The following is a 13,318-nucleotide window of genomic DNA, read 5'->3' on the forward strand; positions in this document are numbered from 1 at the left end:
TGCCATTCACAACTCCTCAGATAATGAAGCAGTCCATGCCTGCATGCAACAAAACCTGGACGACATTCAGGCTTGGGTTGATAAGTGGCAGGTAACATTCGCGCAACAGAAGTGCCAGGCAATGACTATCTCCAACAAGCGAGAGTCTAAACACCGCCCCTTGACATTCAACGACATTACCATCACCGAATCCCCCATCATCAACATCCTGGGGGTCACCATGAACCAGAAACTTAACTGGACCAGCCACATAAATACTGTGGCAACAAGAGCAGGTCAGAGGCTAGGTATTCTGCGGCGAGTGTTTCACCTCCTGACTCCCCAAAGCCTTTCTACCATCTACAAGGCACAAGTTAGGAGTGTGATGGATTACTGTCCACTTGCTGGATGAGTGCAGCTCCAACAACACTCAAGAAGCTCGACACCATCCAGGACAAAGCAGCCCGCTTGATTGGCACCCCCTCTACCACCTTAAACATCCACTCCGTCCATCACCGGAGTACCGTGGCTGCAGTGTGTACCATCGACAAGATGCACTGCAGGAACTCACCAATGCTTCTTCGGTAGCACCTCCCAAACCCGCGACCTCTTCCACCTAGAAGGACAAGGGCAGCAGACGCATGGGAACACCACCACCTCCAAATTCCCCTCCAAGTCACACATCATCCTGACTTAGAAATATATCGCCGATCCTTCATTGTCACTGGGTCAAAATCCTGGAACTCTCTCCCTAACAGTACTGTGGGAGTACCTTCACCACACGGACTGCAGTGGTTCAAGAAGGCGGCTTACCACCACCTCAAGGGCAATTAGGAATGGGCAATAAATGCTGGCGTTGCCAGCGACACCCACATCCCATAAAAATGAATAAAACAAAAAAATACACTCAATCTCACTTCTCTTCTTGAAATAAATGAGGAAAAATAATAAACCACATGCTCTGTCCCTTTATATGGGTTGGCTGACTTGAAACCTTCCAGGAAGTAGTTAACAGAAGCCAGCATGAACTGCCAATCTTGACCTAAAATATATAATTTAGACATTTCTATGATGTGAAGCAAGATGGATCCCTGTTCCCCACAAATTTCACAACAATTAATACATTATGCACTTAACAGAACAGTATTCTAGAGTAATCACAGGCTCACATTTTTTTTAAACCTATGCCTTTAAGTGAGCTTTACATTTCAACACACAAAGGCCAATTTTAGAAAATCCTTGTCTGTCACAAACACATATCTGGTTATCACAGGCACGTTCCCCATAGTTTTCTGTTCTCTAGTTTTAATGGATAAAAAAATCACGCAGAGCACTTCTGCGATTTCCTGGTGTACACTTTCAGCAGGCAGGGCTCCAAGGCAGGAGCATGTGTTATAAGATTGGGGGAGATTTAAAAGCTACCCTCTTAGCAGAAATGGGGTTGTAGAATCGTGAAAACGGTGGGGAACGGCTTACCACCTGTTCCCGCTATCGCCGTGGTCACCACACTCATACCCTAGGCCTACCGGTGGGCTGCCGGAGCACCCGCCTGATGTGCAAATTGAGGTCCGATGACGTAAGTCGGACCCCGCTTGCCATTTTGGAACAATACTGGGCGTGTGCGATGCATGCTCTACTCCGTATCAGCTGGTGGTTCAGCCAAAGAGGAGTTCACAGGTAAGTTTTACTGTATTTCTGTGGGACTGAGGGGAGCAGACGTGCACCTGTGGCCTGACAAATCCAGCCTCGGCCACTCTGGCTCCACCTCCCCCCCCCCCGGAGATCAGACCCCCACCCGCCTTGAATCTACCTTTTTCTGGCCATGAGCCAGTGGGCTGACCTGGAGCACTCATTTTCTGCCCATCAGCCGAATGCTAATGAGGCTCAGCCCTCAAAATGGACTGAGCAGCTGGCGGATGCGCTCACCTGGTTGGGCACCTGAAGTCTGCGCTGGAGGAAAATCTACCCCATTGTCTTTAGTAAGGTTGACTCAGCACATGAAAATTTTTAAAAGAGACTTCTGAAAGCTTACTTTGTATGAATACTGACTTCACTACAAAGAAGATAAAGAACATAACTGAGAGATGGCCAGATTCACATTACAGACTCAGATGTGTTTTTTTCTAGGATTCCAACTAAGGAACATTCCAAAGGGCCCATTTGAAACACTGCAAAATAGATTGCATTGTAGGCCATTCAATTGAGCAATGACCATAAAATTTGATATTGTATTGCAGCAGCACAGAATGGATAGACCATTCATTGTTTCAAATACTTCCAGAACAGTGAGTAAAGCCTGGCACTTGGCCGGGCCCACACAAGAAACTTCAAGTGCATCATTATGCAACATAATCTGGATTCCAGAATTCTGTAGCCAAACCAGCAGTGAACTTGACTCAGAGTTTATTCTTGGCTTGATGTGTGGCTTGTTGACCAAAAACTCTAACCACTTCAGTAGTCATGTTATCTAGGAGCTGCATTTGTGATGTTCCAAGGGAGTACAGCATAGGCCTTTATTTGTGGGGAAAATAAGAACATAAGAAATAGAAGCAAGATTAGGTCATATGGCCCCTTGAGCCTGCTCCGCCATTCAATAAGATCATGGCTGATCTTCTACCTCATTTCCACTTTCCTGCCCCAGAACAAAATTCTTTGATTCCTGTAGTTTCCAAAAATCTATTGCTCACAGGCCTAGAAATTGGATATAACCACGAAACAGGCAGTGCTAAGGCTTAACGGTGTTAAGCTGCGCCACCTCAAAAGGGTCTATAGTACACAAAATTCATGCTCAGTCCTCATTAACATGATTAAAGTCTTGATTTCAGTGCTAAAAAGGCTGCTTAACGTTCAACAGGTGGACCAATATCGGGGCCAGTCTAATTCCTAGTCATGCGTGGCACAGGCTTTATTCAGTCCTTAAAGGGGAGGTGTATTAATGCTACAGCACCTCATTGTCAAGCCAGTTGGAACTGCAGTTGCAAAAAGAAGATGAAGAAGGAACTGCACAGCCTTGGCCGAGCCTGGGCTTTCAAAGGGAGAGAGCCCAGAGATTTTCCAACGCGGCTCTGGAGGCACTGGTTGTGGCCGTGGAGAGGAGGCAGGGCTGTCCTCTTCCCACACACTGTAAAGAAGCCCTCACCACACACCTCACGAAGGCTGTGGCAGGAGTTAGCTGCCCATGTCATGGCCAGCACTGTGGTGTCAAGGTCGGCCATCCAGTGCCGAAATAAGTTTAATGACCTCACACCAGTGGTCAAGGTGAGTGAAGTCTTCAGCAAATGCCATATTCCACCATTTGCACCACAAGCTTCACATACTGCTCAATGCACCGCATGCCCATCACTCACCTACCAACAATCTCTACCTATCACCACTCACACCTCACAATCAGAGCTTCACTTCACTCTCACACCCTTAACACTGCTGCAACAGTCACACCCACATCTCACACCTTGCATACATTGACAGCTATTCAACCATGGCAGGCATATCACCCAAACACATTGCACCACACTCACTCACACACTTCACCCAAACACATTGCACCACACTCACTCACACACTTCACCCAAACACATTGCACCACACTCACACACACTTCACCCAAATACATTGCACCACACTCACTCACACACTTCACCCAAACACATTGCACCACACTCACTCACACACTTCACCCAAACACATTGCACCACACTCACTCACACACTTCACCCAAACACATTGCACCACACTCACTGACACACCACAGTCACTCACACACTTCACCCAAATACATTGCACCACACTCACTCACACACTTCACCCAAATACATTGCACCACACTTACTCACACACTTCACCCAAACTCTTCTCCTTCCTCTTCTTAGCAGTCCCTCGGAACTGAGGATGACTTGCTTCCACATTAAAAATGAGTTCGCAGGTGACTGATGAGTCCAATGCGGGACCTACAGCCTCTGTCACAGGTGGGACAGATGGTGGTTGAAGGGGCAGTTGGGTGGGGTGCTTGGGTTGACGTGCGCTCCTTGTGCTGCCTGCGCTTGGCTTCTGCTTGCTCCCAGCGAAGAGACTCGAGGTGTTCGGCGCCTTCCCGGATGCTTCTCCTCCACTTTGTGCGGTCTTGGGCCAGGGATTCCCAGGTGTCGATGGGGATGTTACACTTTTTCAAGGAGGCTTTGAGGGCGTCCTTGAAGCGTTTCCTCTGCCCACCTGGGGCTCTCTTGCCGTGCCGGAGCTCCGAATAGAGCGCTTGTTTTGGGAGTCTCGTATCGGGCATGCGGACAATGTGACCCATCCATCGGAGCTGATTGAGCGTGGTCAGAGCTTCGATGCTGGGGATGTTGGCCTGAGCAAGAACACTGACGTTGGTGCGCCTATCCTGCCAATGGATTTGCAGGATCTTGCGGAGGCAGCGTTGGTGGTACCTCTCCAGTGCTTTGAGGTGCCTGCCGTACATGGTCCATGTCTCTGAGGCATACAGCAGGGCAGGTATCACTGCTGCCCTGTAGACCATGAGCTTAGTGCCGGGTTTGAGGTCCTGGTCTTCAAACACTCTCTTCCTCAGGTGACCGAAGGCTGCACTGGCACACTGAAGGCGGTGTTGGACTTCATCGTCGACGTCTGCCCTTGTTGACAGTAGGCTCCCGAGGTATGGAAAGTGGTCCACGTTGTCCAAGGCCTTGTCGTGGATTTTGATAATCGGGGGGCAGCACTGTGTGGCGGGGGCAGGTTGGTAGAGGACCTTTGTCTTACGGATGTTTAGTGTAAGGCCCATGCTCTCGTATGCTTCGGTAAAGGTATTTACGATGGTTTGGAGTTCGACCTCCGAGTGAGTGCAGACTGCATACTGTAATTCGACGACAGAGGATGGGGCGACCTTGAATCTGGACTGGAGGTGATGGAGGTTGAACAGTTTCCCGTTTGTTCTGTAAATTAGCTCCACTCCAGTGGGGAGCTTACTGAGGGTGAGATGGAACATTGCAGCAAGGAAGATTGAGAAGAGCGTTGGTGCGATGACACAGCCTTGCTTGACCCCGGTTCATACGTGAATTGGTTCTGTGGTGGAACCGTTGGTCAGGATCATGGCTTGCATGTCGTCGTGAAGCAGGCAGAAGATAGTGACAAACTTTTGAGGGCAGCCGAATTTGAGGAGGACACTCCATAATCCCTCATGGTTGACAGTGTCGAAGGCCTTTGTGAGATCAAAGAAGGCCATGTACAGCGGTTGGTGCTGTTCCCTGCATTTCTCTTGTAATTGACGTGCGGTGAAGATCATGTCCATTGTGCCCCTTAGTGGGCGGAATCCGCATTGAGACTCTGGGAGGAGCTCTTCGGCCACTGGGAGAAGGCGATTGAGGAGGATTCTTGCGATGACTTTTCCTGTGGCAGATAGCAGGGAAACTCCTCTGTAATTACCGCAATCGGACTTGTCACCTTTCTTGAAGATGGTCACAATTACGGCGTCTCTGAGATCCCCTGGCATGCTCTCCTCCTTCCAGATAAGAGAAATGAGTTCATGAATTCGCGCCAGTAGTGCTTCTCCACCATGCTTTAGTGCCTCGGCGGGGATTCCATCTGCTCCTGAGGCCTTCGTGTTCTTCAGTTGTCGGATGGCCTTTTCAACCTCATGCCGGGCTGGGGTTGTGCTGAGATGGTGGCGGGTAGCATGCTGTGGGATGGAGTTGAGGACACTCGTGTCGAAGACAGAGTCGTGGTTAAGGAGATCTTTGAAGTGCTCCTTCCAGCGGGCACTGACTGCTTCCCCGTCCTTGATGAGTATCTCTCTGTTCTTGGCCCGCAGTGGGAAAGGGCCTTGGGTGCTTGGGCCGTAGATGGTCTTGACTCTGCCAAAGAATCCACGCACATCGTGGTTGTCAGCTAGCTGCTGGATCTCCTGCGCTTTCTCCACCCACCATCTGTTCTTTAGGTCGCGAGTTTTTAGTTGGACCTCGGCCTTGTCTCCGAGGAAGAAGATGACACAGCATCATTGCATCTGACACTCGCAGACACCAGCTCAGAAGTTGGCACTGTGCGTACTTTAGTGGGATCTGCACAGGGTGAGGCACCGGGCACGAGTGGGGTGCAGCAATGCCAGGGGGAAAGGGTAGCTCGAGGGCCAGCTCCCCGGAGGGCGAGTTCACACGCAAGTTCTGCTGCACAGGACTCCGATGAGGACATCGATGGGTTGGCCTTCAGAAGAAAGGTGATGGGCATGCATACCGAATTGCTAGGTTCAATGGCAAGCTTGCCAGAGAGCCCCTTGGCAATGTCAAGGAGCATGGAGGAGTCCGCCTCCAACATTGCACGGGGCTCTGCGCAGAGCTTGGAGCCTAGGATTTCCAGGCTGGAAATGATGGAAGACTCCTGAAGAGACCATGTCAACCCAGACATGATGCTGCGCAAGATGGGTGATGTCACAGCTGTCATTGCAGCACAGGCAGAAGCGACCCAACGTCTTAGTGATGAAGCAGAAGCACAGACCACTCTAATGCAGTCTCTGCTTGGTGTCATCCAAACTCAGACTGCTGTCCTGCAGTCTCGGCTTGATGCCGCCCAAGCTCAGACTGCTGCCATCGTGGCTGGGTTTACCACTGTCGACCAGGGCTTGCAGGGTGTCGCAGCAGCCCAGCAATCTGTACTCCAACAGATTGCTAGGAATGCTGAGGCGCCTCCCTAGGGGAGTGGTAGTGGGTTAGTGGAACAGAACCCTGGTGTCCCCTTTCCAAAAGACAGCATTCCTGTTCCCACCACGGCCACTCTGCCATTGCCCTTACCACTGCCTGTCAGCCAGCCAGCACAGACCGCTGCTGTCCATGCCGAGGTGATGCAGTCTGTAGCTGGGCTTTCTTGGGCCAGAGCTGCACGAGGTCATCCTGCAAGGCCATCTGAAGTCTCCCCCATGGAAACTCAGCAGCCTTCCACCAGCCATGCTGCAGCCACTGGGGGAGCACTAGGATAGGACCCTCGAATGACAGGCACTAAGGGATTGCACAAGGCTGATTAGTTCATATTGTTACTGTAAATATGTGTGAATTGATTTTTGATAAATGTATTCATTTTGTTTGGAATCTTTTGTGGTGGCTCTCATTTCATCTTTGTGCTCAGGAGGACGCTGTGCTATTCCATGGCAGAGGGATGGTATGATGTGGTGAGCAACGGGGATCTGGGGTTTCATTCATTGGAATCAGAGTCTGATGTGGTGTTCACGGACAGCCCACCTGGAAGGGAGATTGGCTGCCTGCCTCTTCCCTCCCTCCTCGTCCTCTTCCTCTTGCTCCTTTTCCTCTTCCTCCTCCTCCCTCTCGTCTACCTCCTGAGGTGGTCCCACAATCCCTGGTGGCAAGGGCTGCGCCCTCATGATGACCAAGTTATGAAGCACGCAGCAGACCACCACGAAATGGGACACCCAATCAGCCGAGTACTGGAGCGCTCCGCCCGAGCGGTCAAGGCAGCAGAACCATTGCTTCCTGGTGGAAGCATGACTGTCATTATATGAGTGCTGGGTAGGAATGTTGTGGAGGGGAGTCATGAGCCAGGTGCAGAGCGGATAGCCCTTGTTCCCGAGCAGCCACTCTTGAGTTTTCTGTGGTGGCTAGAAGATTGCTGGCACACCGGACTGACACAGAATGAAGGCATCATGGCTGCTGCCAGAATAGCGGGCATGGACCATCAGGAATCGCTGGGCGTGGTCGCACACCAACTGCACATTAAGTGAGTGGTAGCCTTTGCGGTTACGGAACATCTCTGCATTGTTATACGGCACCTGCAAAGCCACATGGGTGCAGTCGATACCACCCTGCACCATGGGAAGCCCGCTATCCTGGCAAAGCCACAGGCACGCTTGTCCTGCTGGTCTCTGCTCAGAGAGAAGACAATGTAGCCCCTTCTCCTGGTGTAGAGGGCCTCAGTGACCTCCCGGATGTAGCAACAGATGGTGAACTGGGAGATGTTAGCTATGTCTCCTGCTGCAGACTGAAAGGATCCGCTGGCAAAGAAATTGAGGGCCACGGTGACCTTGACTGCCAGTGGGAGAGCCATGGTCGCCCTGCTCTCAGGCTGCAGGTCTAGTTGCAGGAGGTGACAGAGTTCTGTGACCACCTCCTTGGTGAAGCGTAGCCTCCTAATACACAGCTCCTCACTTAAATGGATATAAGAGAAGTGCTCTCGGAAGATCCTAGGTGGATAAGGCCTCCTGTTGAGAGCCCTTCTGGCCCTCCTCCTCCTGCCTCTGCGCGCATCTTCTCGTCTTCTTTGCTGCCTCCGCTCCCTCTCCCAAAGGTACTCGAGCACAAGGGGTACAGCCAGTAGAGCCCCCATGATTGTGAACAAGTGTTGTGAGCAGAAGCCTTTAAATAATAATGAAGTCATTCTCCACTTGCAACAACACTCCCTGTTACCCTAGAACCTTGCAAGTAGTTAATAAAGCTGCTCGAGTTGTAGAAAGTTACACAGAGCCATTCAAACTGCAGAAACATGTCAGGTGCATGTTGTTGCTGATGATCCCTTGAAGCCTCCTTCCTACTTGTCAACGCTTGCTCGTCATACTTAAGGCAGGCTGGTAAGTTGAACGGCGAACTCCAAACTCGCAGATCGGGCGTCAAGTGAGTGTTGCACACTCACTGACATCACAATCTGCTTCATTTCAAAGATTTTCACGATCGCTAATATCGGTGCCACCGCCAGCCATCGGAAAATGGCGGCCACCGCGGGACCCGCCACCAGCTGGCGGAAGAGCGGCGGCTGTCCTTTTTTCTGCCTGATTATGGCAGTAATGGTGGCAATAAACCACCCAATTTCTCGGCCTCAGTCTTGAATATACACAATGACTGAGCATCCGAAGCCCTCTGGGGTAGAGGACTCCTCATCTCAGTCCTAAATGGCCAACCCCTTAACCTGTGACTATGGCCCCTAGTTCTAGACTCACCAGCCAGAAGAAACAGCCTCTCAGCATCTACCCTGTCAAGTCGCTAATTAATGTTTTTGGAAGTGTTTTGGACTCTAGGGGAATCAAAGGATATGGGGATCAGGTGGGAAAGTGAAGTTGAAGTCAAAGATCAGCTCAAAGGGCCGTATGGCCTACTCCTGCTCCTAATTCTTATGTTCTTATGGCTGAAGGAGGAATGATCCCTTGAAGCCTCTTCTTCAAATAATATCCTGAGGGGTTGTGGCCATCCTGGTGGACTCCTACTGTACCTCCAGCAAGAGTCTGCCAGAATAGATTGTCATTAGACTGAGATCCAGTTACACCAGTTCCAATATAATGGCATGGTTTCAGGAATGGCATTGGGGGCATGAACCTCCAACCACCCTTACCTTTAGAAAGTTTTTGTCTAAGGGGATGCAAGATCAGGAGCACGGATTCTGCACATCCTGCACCTGGGCCTTCTTAGGGACCTGGATATGGTCGGTGTTGGTGCACCTGGTGAGACTAGGCATACCGGCTGGCAACTGCAGGTATTATGGTCCATCAGGTGGTCCAGGCCAAGGTTAGTGTTCTGGACCTCCAAAAAATTGGCCAAGCGATTCTTTTTTACGTTTTACGGTGACTACCTTCGTACAGGGACCATGGGGTTACCCAGCACTCCATCCTAAGCCCAGGAGCCTTTAGCTACATTTTCCAGCCACTTTGGTGGGAGGAGGGGTGTGGCACCTCAAAAATGCCAAAACCATGCAAATTGTTGGAACTCCCCTTGTCCCAGTTTGAACTTTGGTGGAGGTCAGGGTGGGCATGTTTCTCTACTGACATTGAGATGTGCTGCTTCACATATTATTGGCCCCTTTGGTGGAAACCCTTTTTAAAAATTCATCTGCTTCGTGCTAGTGCTGTCCTCACTAATGGAATGTGAGGCAGGTGTGAAAATGCACTGATCAAAAAGCATCACGAGCTCAGAAAGTCTGAATATAAATTTGTACACTTCTTGGGGGTAATTTTCTCTTAAAATTAGCACTTTATCTTATTTCTTTTGAGTGCCTCGATGTATTTTGACATGGTGAACATTAGAGTGAACGCCTGCTTTTGTACCATATGCATCAAATGGATTTCTGCTGTAGTTTTATGGTTGTGGAATATTGTCTCAGTTTGATGGCACAGTGCCACGGTGGAAGTGTATAGTGGAGGTGAAGTGCTTCCTGAAGGCGAGAAGGGAAAAGTGACAACTGAGTCACACAGGCCACTCCTGCACATAGCGTTGTTACCTTTGCGATTAAATCAAGTTACCTTAATAATTTCTCAGCCAGAGAATGGTAGGGGGTATAGTTGGGGTGAAAAAGGGGGGAAATTCTAATTATTTAGCAGTTTAAACTGGTTAATGCTTTCCACTAAAATGACAGAGAGGAATTTCAGACAAATCTGTTAAGCGTTTGTACATCAGCACCCCACAAAATAAATTTAGGCCCTGGTCTTTATAATTCTGTTTTGCTTTTTTAGCATCACAGCATTGCTCAGCTGGTCAGAAAGACAAATGACCATATCACAAATTAACCTTTCTGTGCACTCAATGATAATTTAGGGGAAGCTGCTCTGTAAGTACTATCTAGTTGTAGTTTTGCCGTTCATCAGCAGGTCAATTACTTTGGGCAGGAAACCACGTTTGTTGGGGCCAGGCAAAAGCACCAAGCAGTGGTGCCATTTTCATTATTTGCTAATTGTTACTGATGGAGAGTGGAAATGTTCAGATCCATTAGTGCTGACCCCTGGCACTGTCATCCCACTTTAAAACGTTTTCTTGACAGAAGATGAGTAATAGGATCTTTGCAGTTTGGTGGGTATGTGAATAACATTAGGAATTATATAAAACTGTTATTGCTGCAGATACAATGACTTATGCTGCCCTAAATAAACTCTCTACTCAACAATCTTACCAGGACTCTGTTATTTCTTGCTGGATAGCAAAGTGCCACCTATCACAATAATGAGTGGAGTTTAAATAGGGAAATGACTTTTTTTTAGTAACAGGATTTTAGGTTTAAATGTTTGGAGGGTAGACAAACATGGCATGGCTTTTGGGTGTGCTGATAGTTTAAATAAATCAACTCAAAGTTACTAGTGATTTTGGTGTATAGAAGTTGGGGTCTGCTGGGAAGTAGTTGTGACCTTAGGAATGGTACTGGGTATTGGGAAAGGAGTCAGATGAAAATGGGACTAGATGAAAAATGTGTATTGGAAAATATACTGCATTCCAATTAAGATCTGCTCTTTTCTAGTGTAACAGACTGTTTTGCATATATCATTATTATTTATTGGGTTCCAGTGGGTTCATGTTCATGTTTTTTTAATTAATTCTCGGGATGTGGGCGTCGCTAGAAAGGCCAGCATTTATTGCCCATCCCTAATTTCCCTTGAGAAGGTGGGGGTGAAACTTCTTGAACCTCTGCAGTCCATGTGGTGAAGGTACTCCCACAATTCTGTCAGGTAAGGAGTTCCAGGATTTTGGCCCAGCGATGATGAAGAAGCAGTGCTCTATGTTGAAGTCAGAAGTTTTGTGTGACTTGGAAGGGAACTTGGAGATGCTGGTGTTCCAATGCACCTGCTGCCCTTGTCTTTCTAGGTGGTGGAGGTCACAAAATGGGGAGGTGCTGTTAAAGAAGCCTTGGCAAGTTGCTGCAGTGCATCCTGTACATAATGTACACTGCAGCCATGGTGTGCCGATTGTGGAGGAAGTGGATGTTTAAGGTGTTGGATGGGTTGCCGATCAAGCGGACTATTTTATCCTGGATGGTGTTGAGCTTCTTGATTGATTATTTTCCAGTTTTTTAAAGTATAGACTTGTCATAAATAAGTAATGTATTTCATACAAATCCCAAGCAAAAGTTTAAAAAAAACCTAAATCAACCTTCAGTTAATGTCACATGTTTATCTCATAAATCTTTACAGGACATTCAACCTGTGGGTTTGACAGTTTGAAGATATACAGTGGGACTACAGCAAGTGGAAATCCTGTTGCTACCCTTTGCGGTTCTGCCATCCCTAGACCAATCAGAACCCACGGCCCAATGCTGTTGGCCTTCAACACAGACAGTCTTGTAACACAAACTGGATTCATGGCCAACTACCATTTAGCCTGTGAGTAGTTCATTGCAGAACTTGCAATTGTGTAATTTTGTTGTTTTATTGTTGTTCTGTTTAGGAACTACACTCCCTTATCATAGGGGGCGATTTTGCCAGCCCTGGGGAGGCAGGACTGCCGGGAAAATGGCAGAATCTGGGGGCGGGTACCCATCCCGCCCGCAACCCACCACTGTGCCAACTTCCCAGGAGGCGGGTAGCCGACAGGTAGTGTTAACAGATAGTTAACAGGCAGTTAAGAGGATTATCTCCATTTTTCCAGCAGAGGTGCGGGCTTTCCGACGTCGGGTAACCCCGCCAGGGTCACTGAGGCGTGCAGTGGGTCTGCGGGGGGTCGGAGGGGTGTAAAAGTGCACTGTGGAGGTGAGTGATGGGTGCAAGTGTGGAGAGGTAAGTATGTGAGGTGAGTGAAAAGTGATAGAAAATGTTTACTTACCTTTGTTTCTTCCTGCAGGCTTCAACAGTTGGCGAACCGGAGACTCCCACATCTCACCGGCAGAGATGACAGATGGCTGCTGCATTCTCCGATGCAACAGCCATCTGATTTCTGCTCAACAGATAGGTTTGGTGAATCTTGAATACAAGGACTCATCAAACAACAGAGAATGTCAGTGTTTGACAGCTTCACAGAGCTGTCAAACAATGACAATTCATCTGTCAAAAATTTTTGACAGATGAATCATCATACGCTGATGTTCTCTGTAACTTGCTTCCCCTTAATTGGCCTGCTAAGCCTGCTGAGCAGGCTTAACAAGGTCAATCAAGGGAAAATAACGTGGGTTGGCCACAAGTCGATGGAGGCGGGACTAAAACCCGACATCAGCAGGCCCGCCTCCATTGCGCCCCCATTGACAAAATCACCCCCAAAGTGTTTTTCTCCTCTACCGTAACAACTGTGTCTTTGTTGCTCTGAGATCACCCACTAGGTGATACACAAGTGTGTCCAAGGGATGATGGTTCCCAATTTGTCTGCCCCTCCCCCACAGGAAAGCACCTTCCCTTCAGACTCGATGGCAAGGCTAAGACCAATAAACTTGTGCATGAGGCTCCCAGGTGTGAATCCGCAACTCCATTGCTCATCACATTAGGTCAACCGACCCCACTCTGTGTAATACTGTTGCTATATTTTGTCGAAACATCCACTGGTAACCTTCATAGAAAAATAAATGATATCACAGGAGAATAACCTGGCTTTATGTGTTTTTTTTTATTTTGGCACTGTTCACTGATTAAAGGGGAGTGCCTTCATTCAAAAATGACAGAGTGAGCACAAAT

The 13,318-nt window shown here is 48.7% G+C and overlaps 1 protein-coding gene across 1 annotated transcript in view; it reads left to right on the forward strand.

Moving 5' to 3' along the window:
- Nucleotides 1–13,318, forward strand: part of cubn (cubilin (intrinsic factor-cobalamin receptor)) — a 447,009-nt gene that overhangs the window by 350,774 nt on the left and 82,917 nt on the right. Inside the window, exon 49 of the mRNA XM_085987872.1 lies at nucleotides 11,852–12,040. Coding sequence (XP_085843998.1) covers nucleotides 11,852–12,040 — 189 coding nt within the window. The remainder of the gene's footprint in view (nucleotides 1–11,851; nucleotides 12,041–13,318) is intronic.

The sequence above is a fragment of the Somniosus microcephalus genome, chromosome 5, assembly GCF_052327205.1.
Source record: "Somniosus microcephalus isolate GS21.2 chromosome 5, FLI_Smic_1.0, whole genome shotgun sequence".
In the NCBI taxonomy this organism is placed as follows: Eukaryota; Metazoa; Chordata; class Chondrichthyes; order Squaliformes; family Somniosidae; genus Somniosus; species Somniosus microcephalus.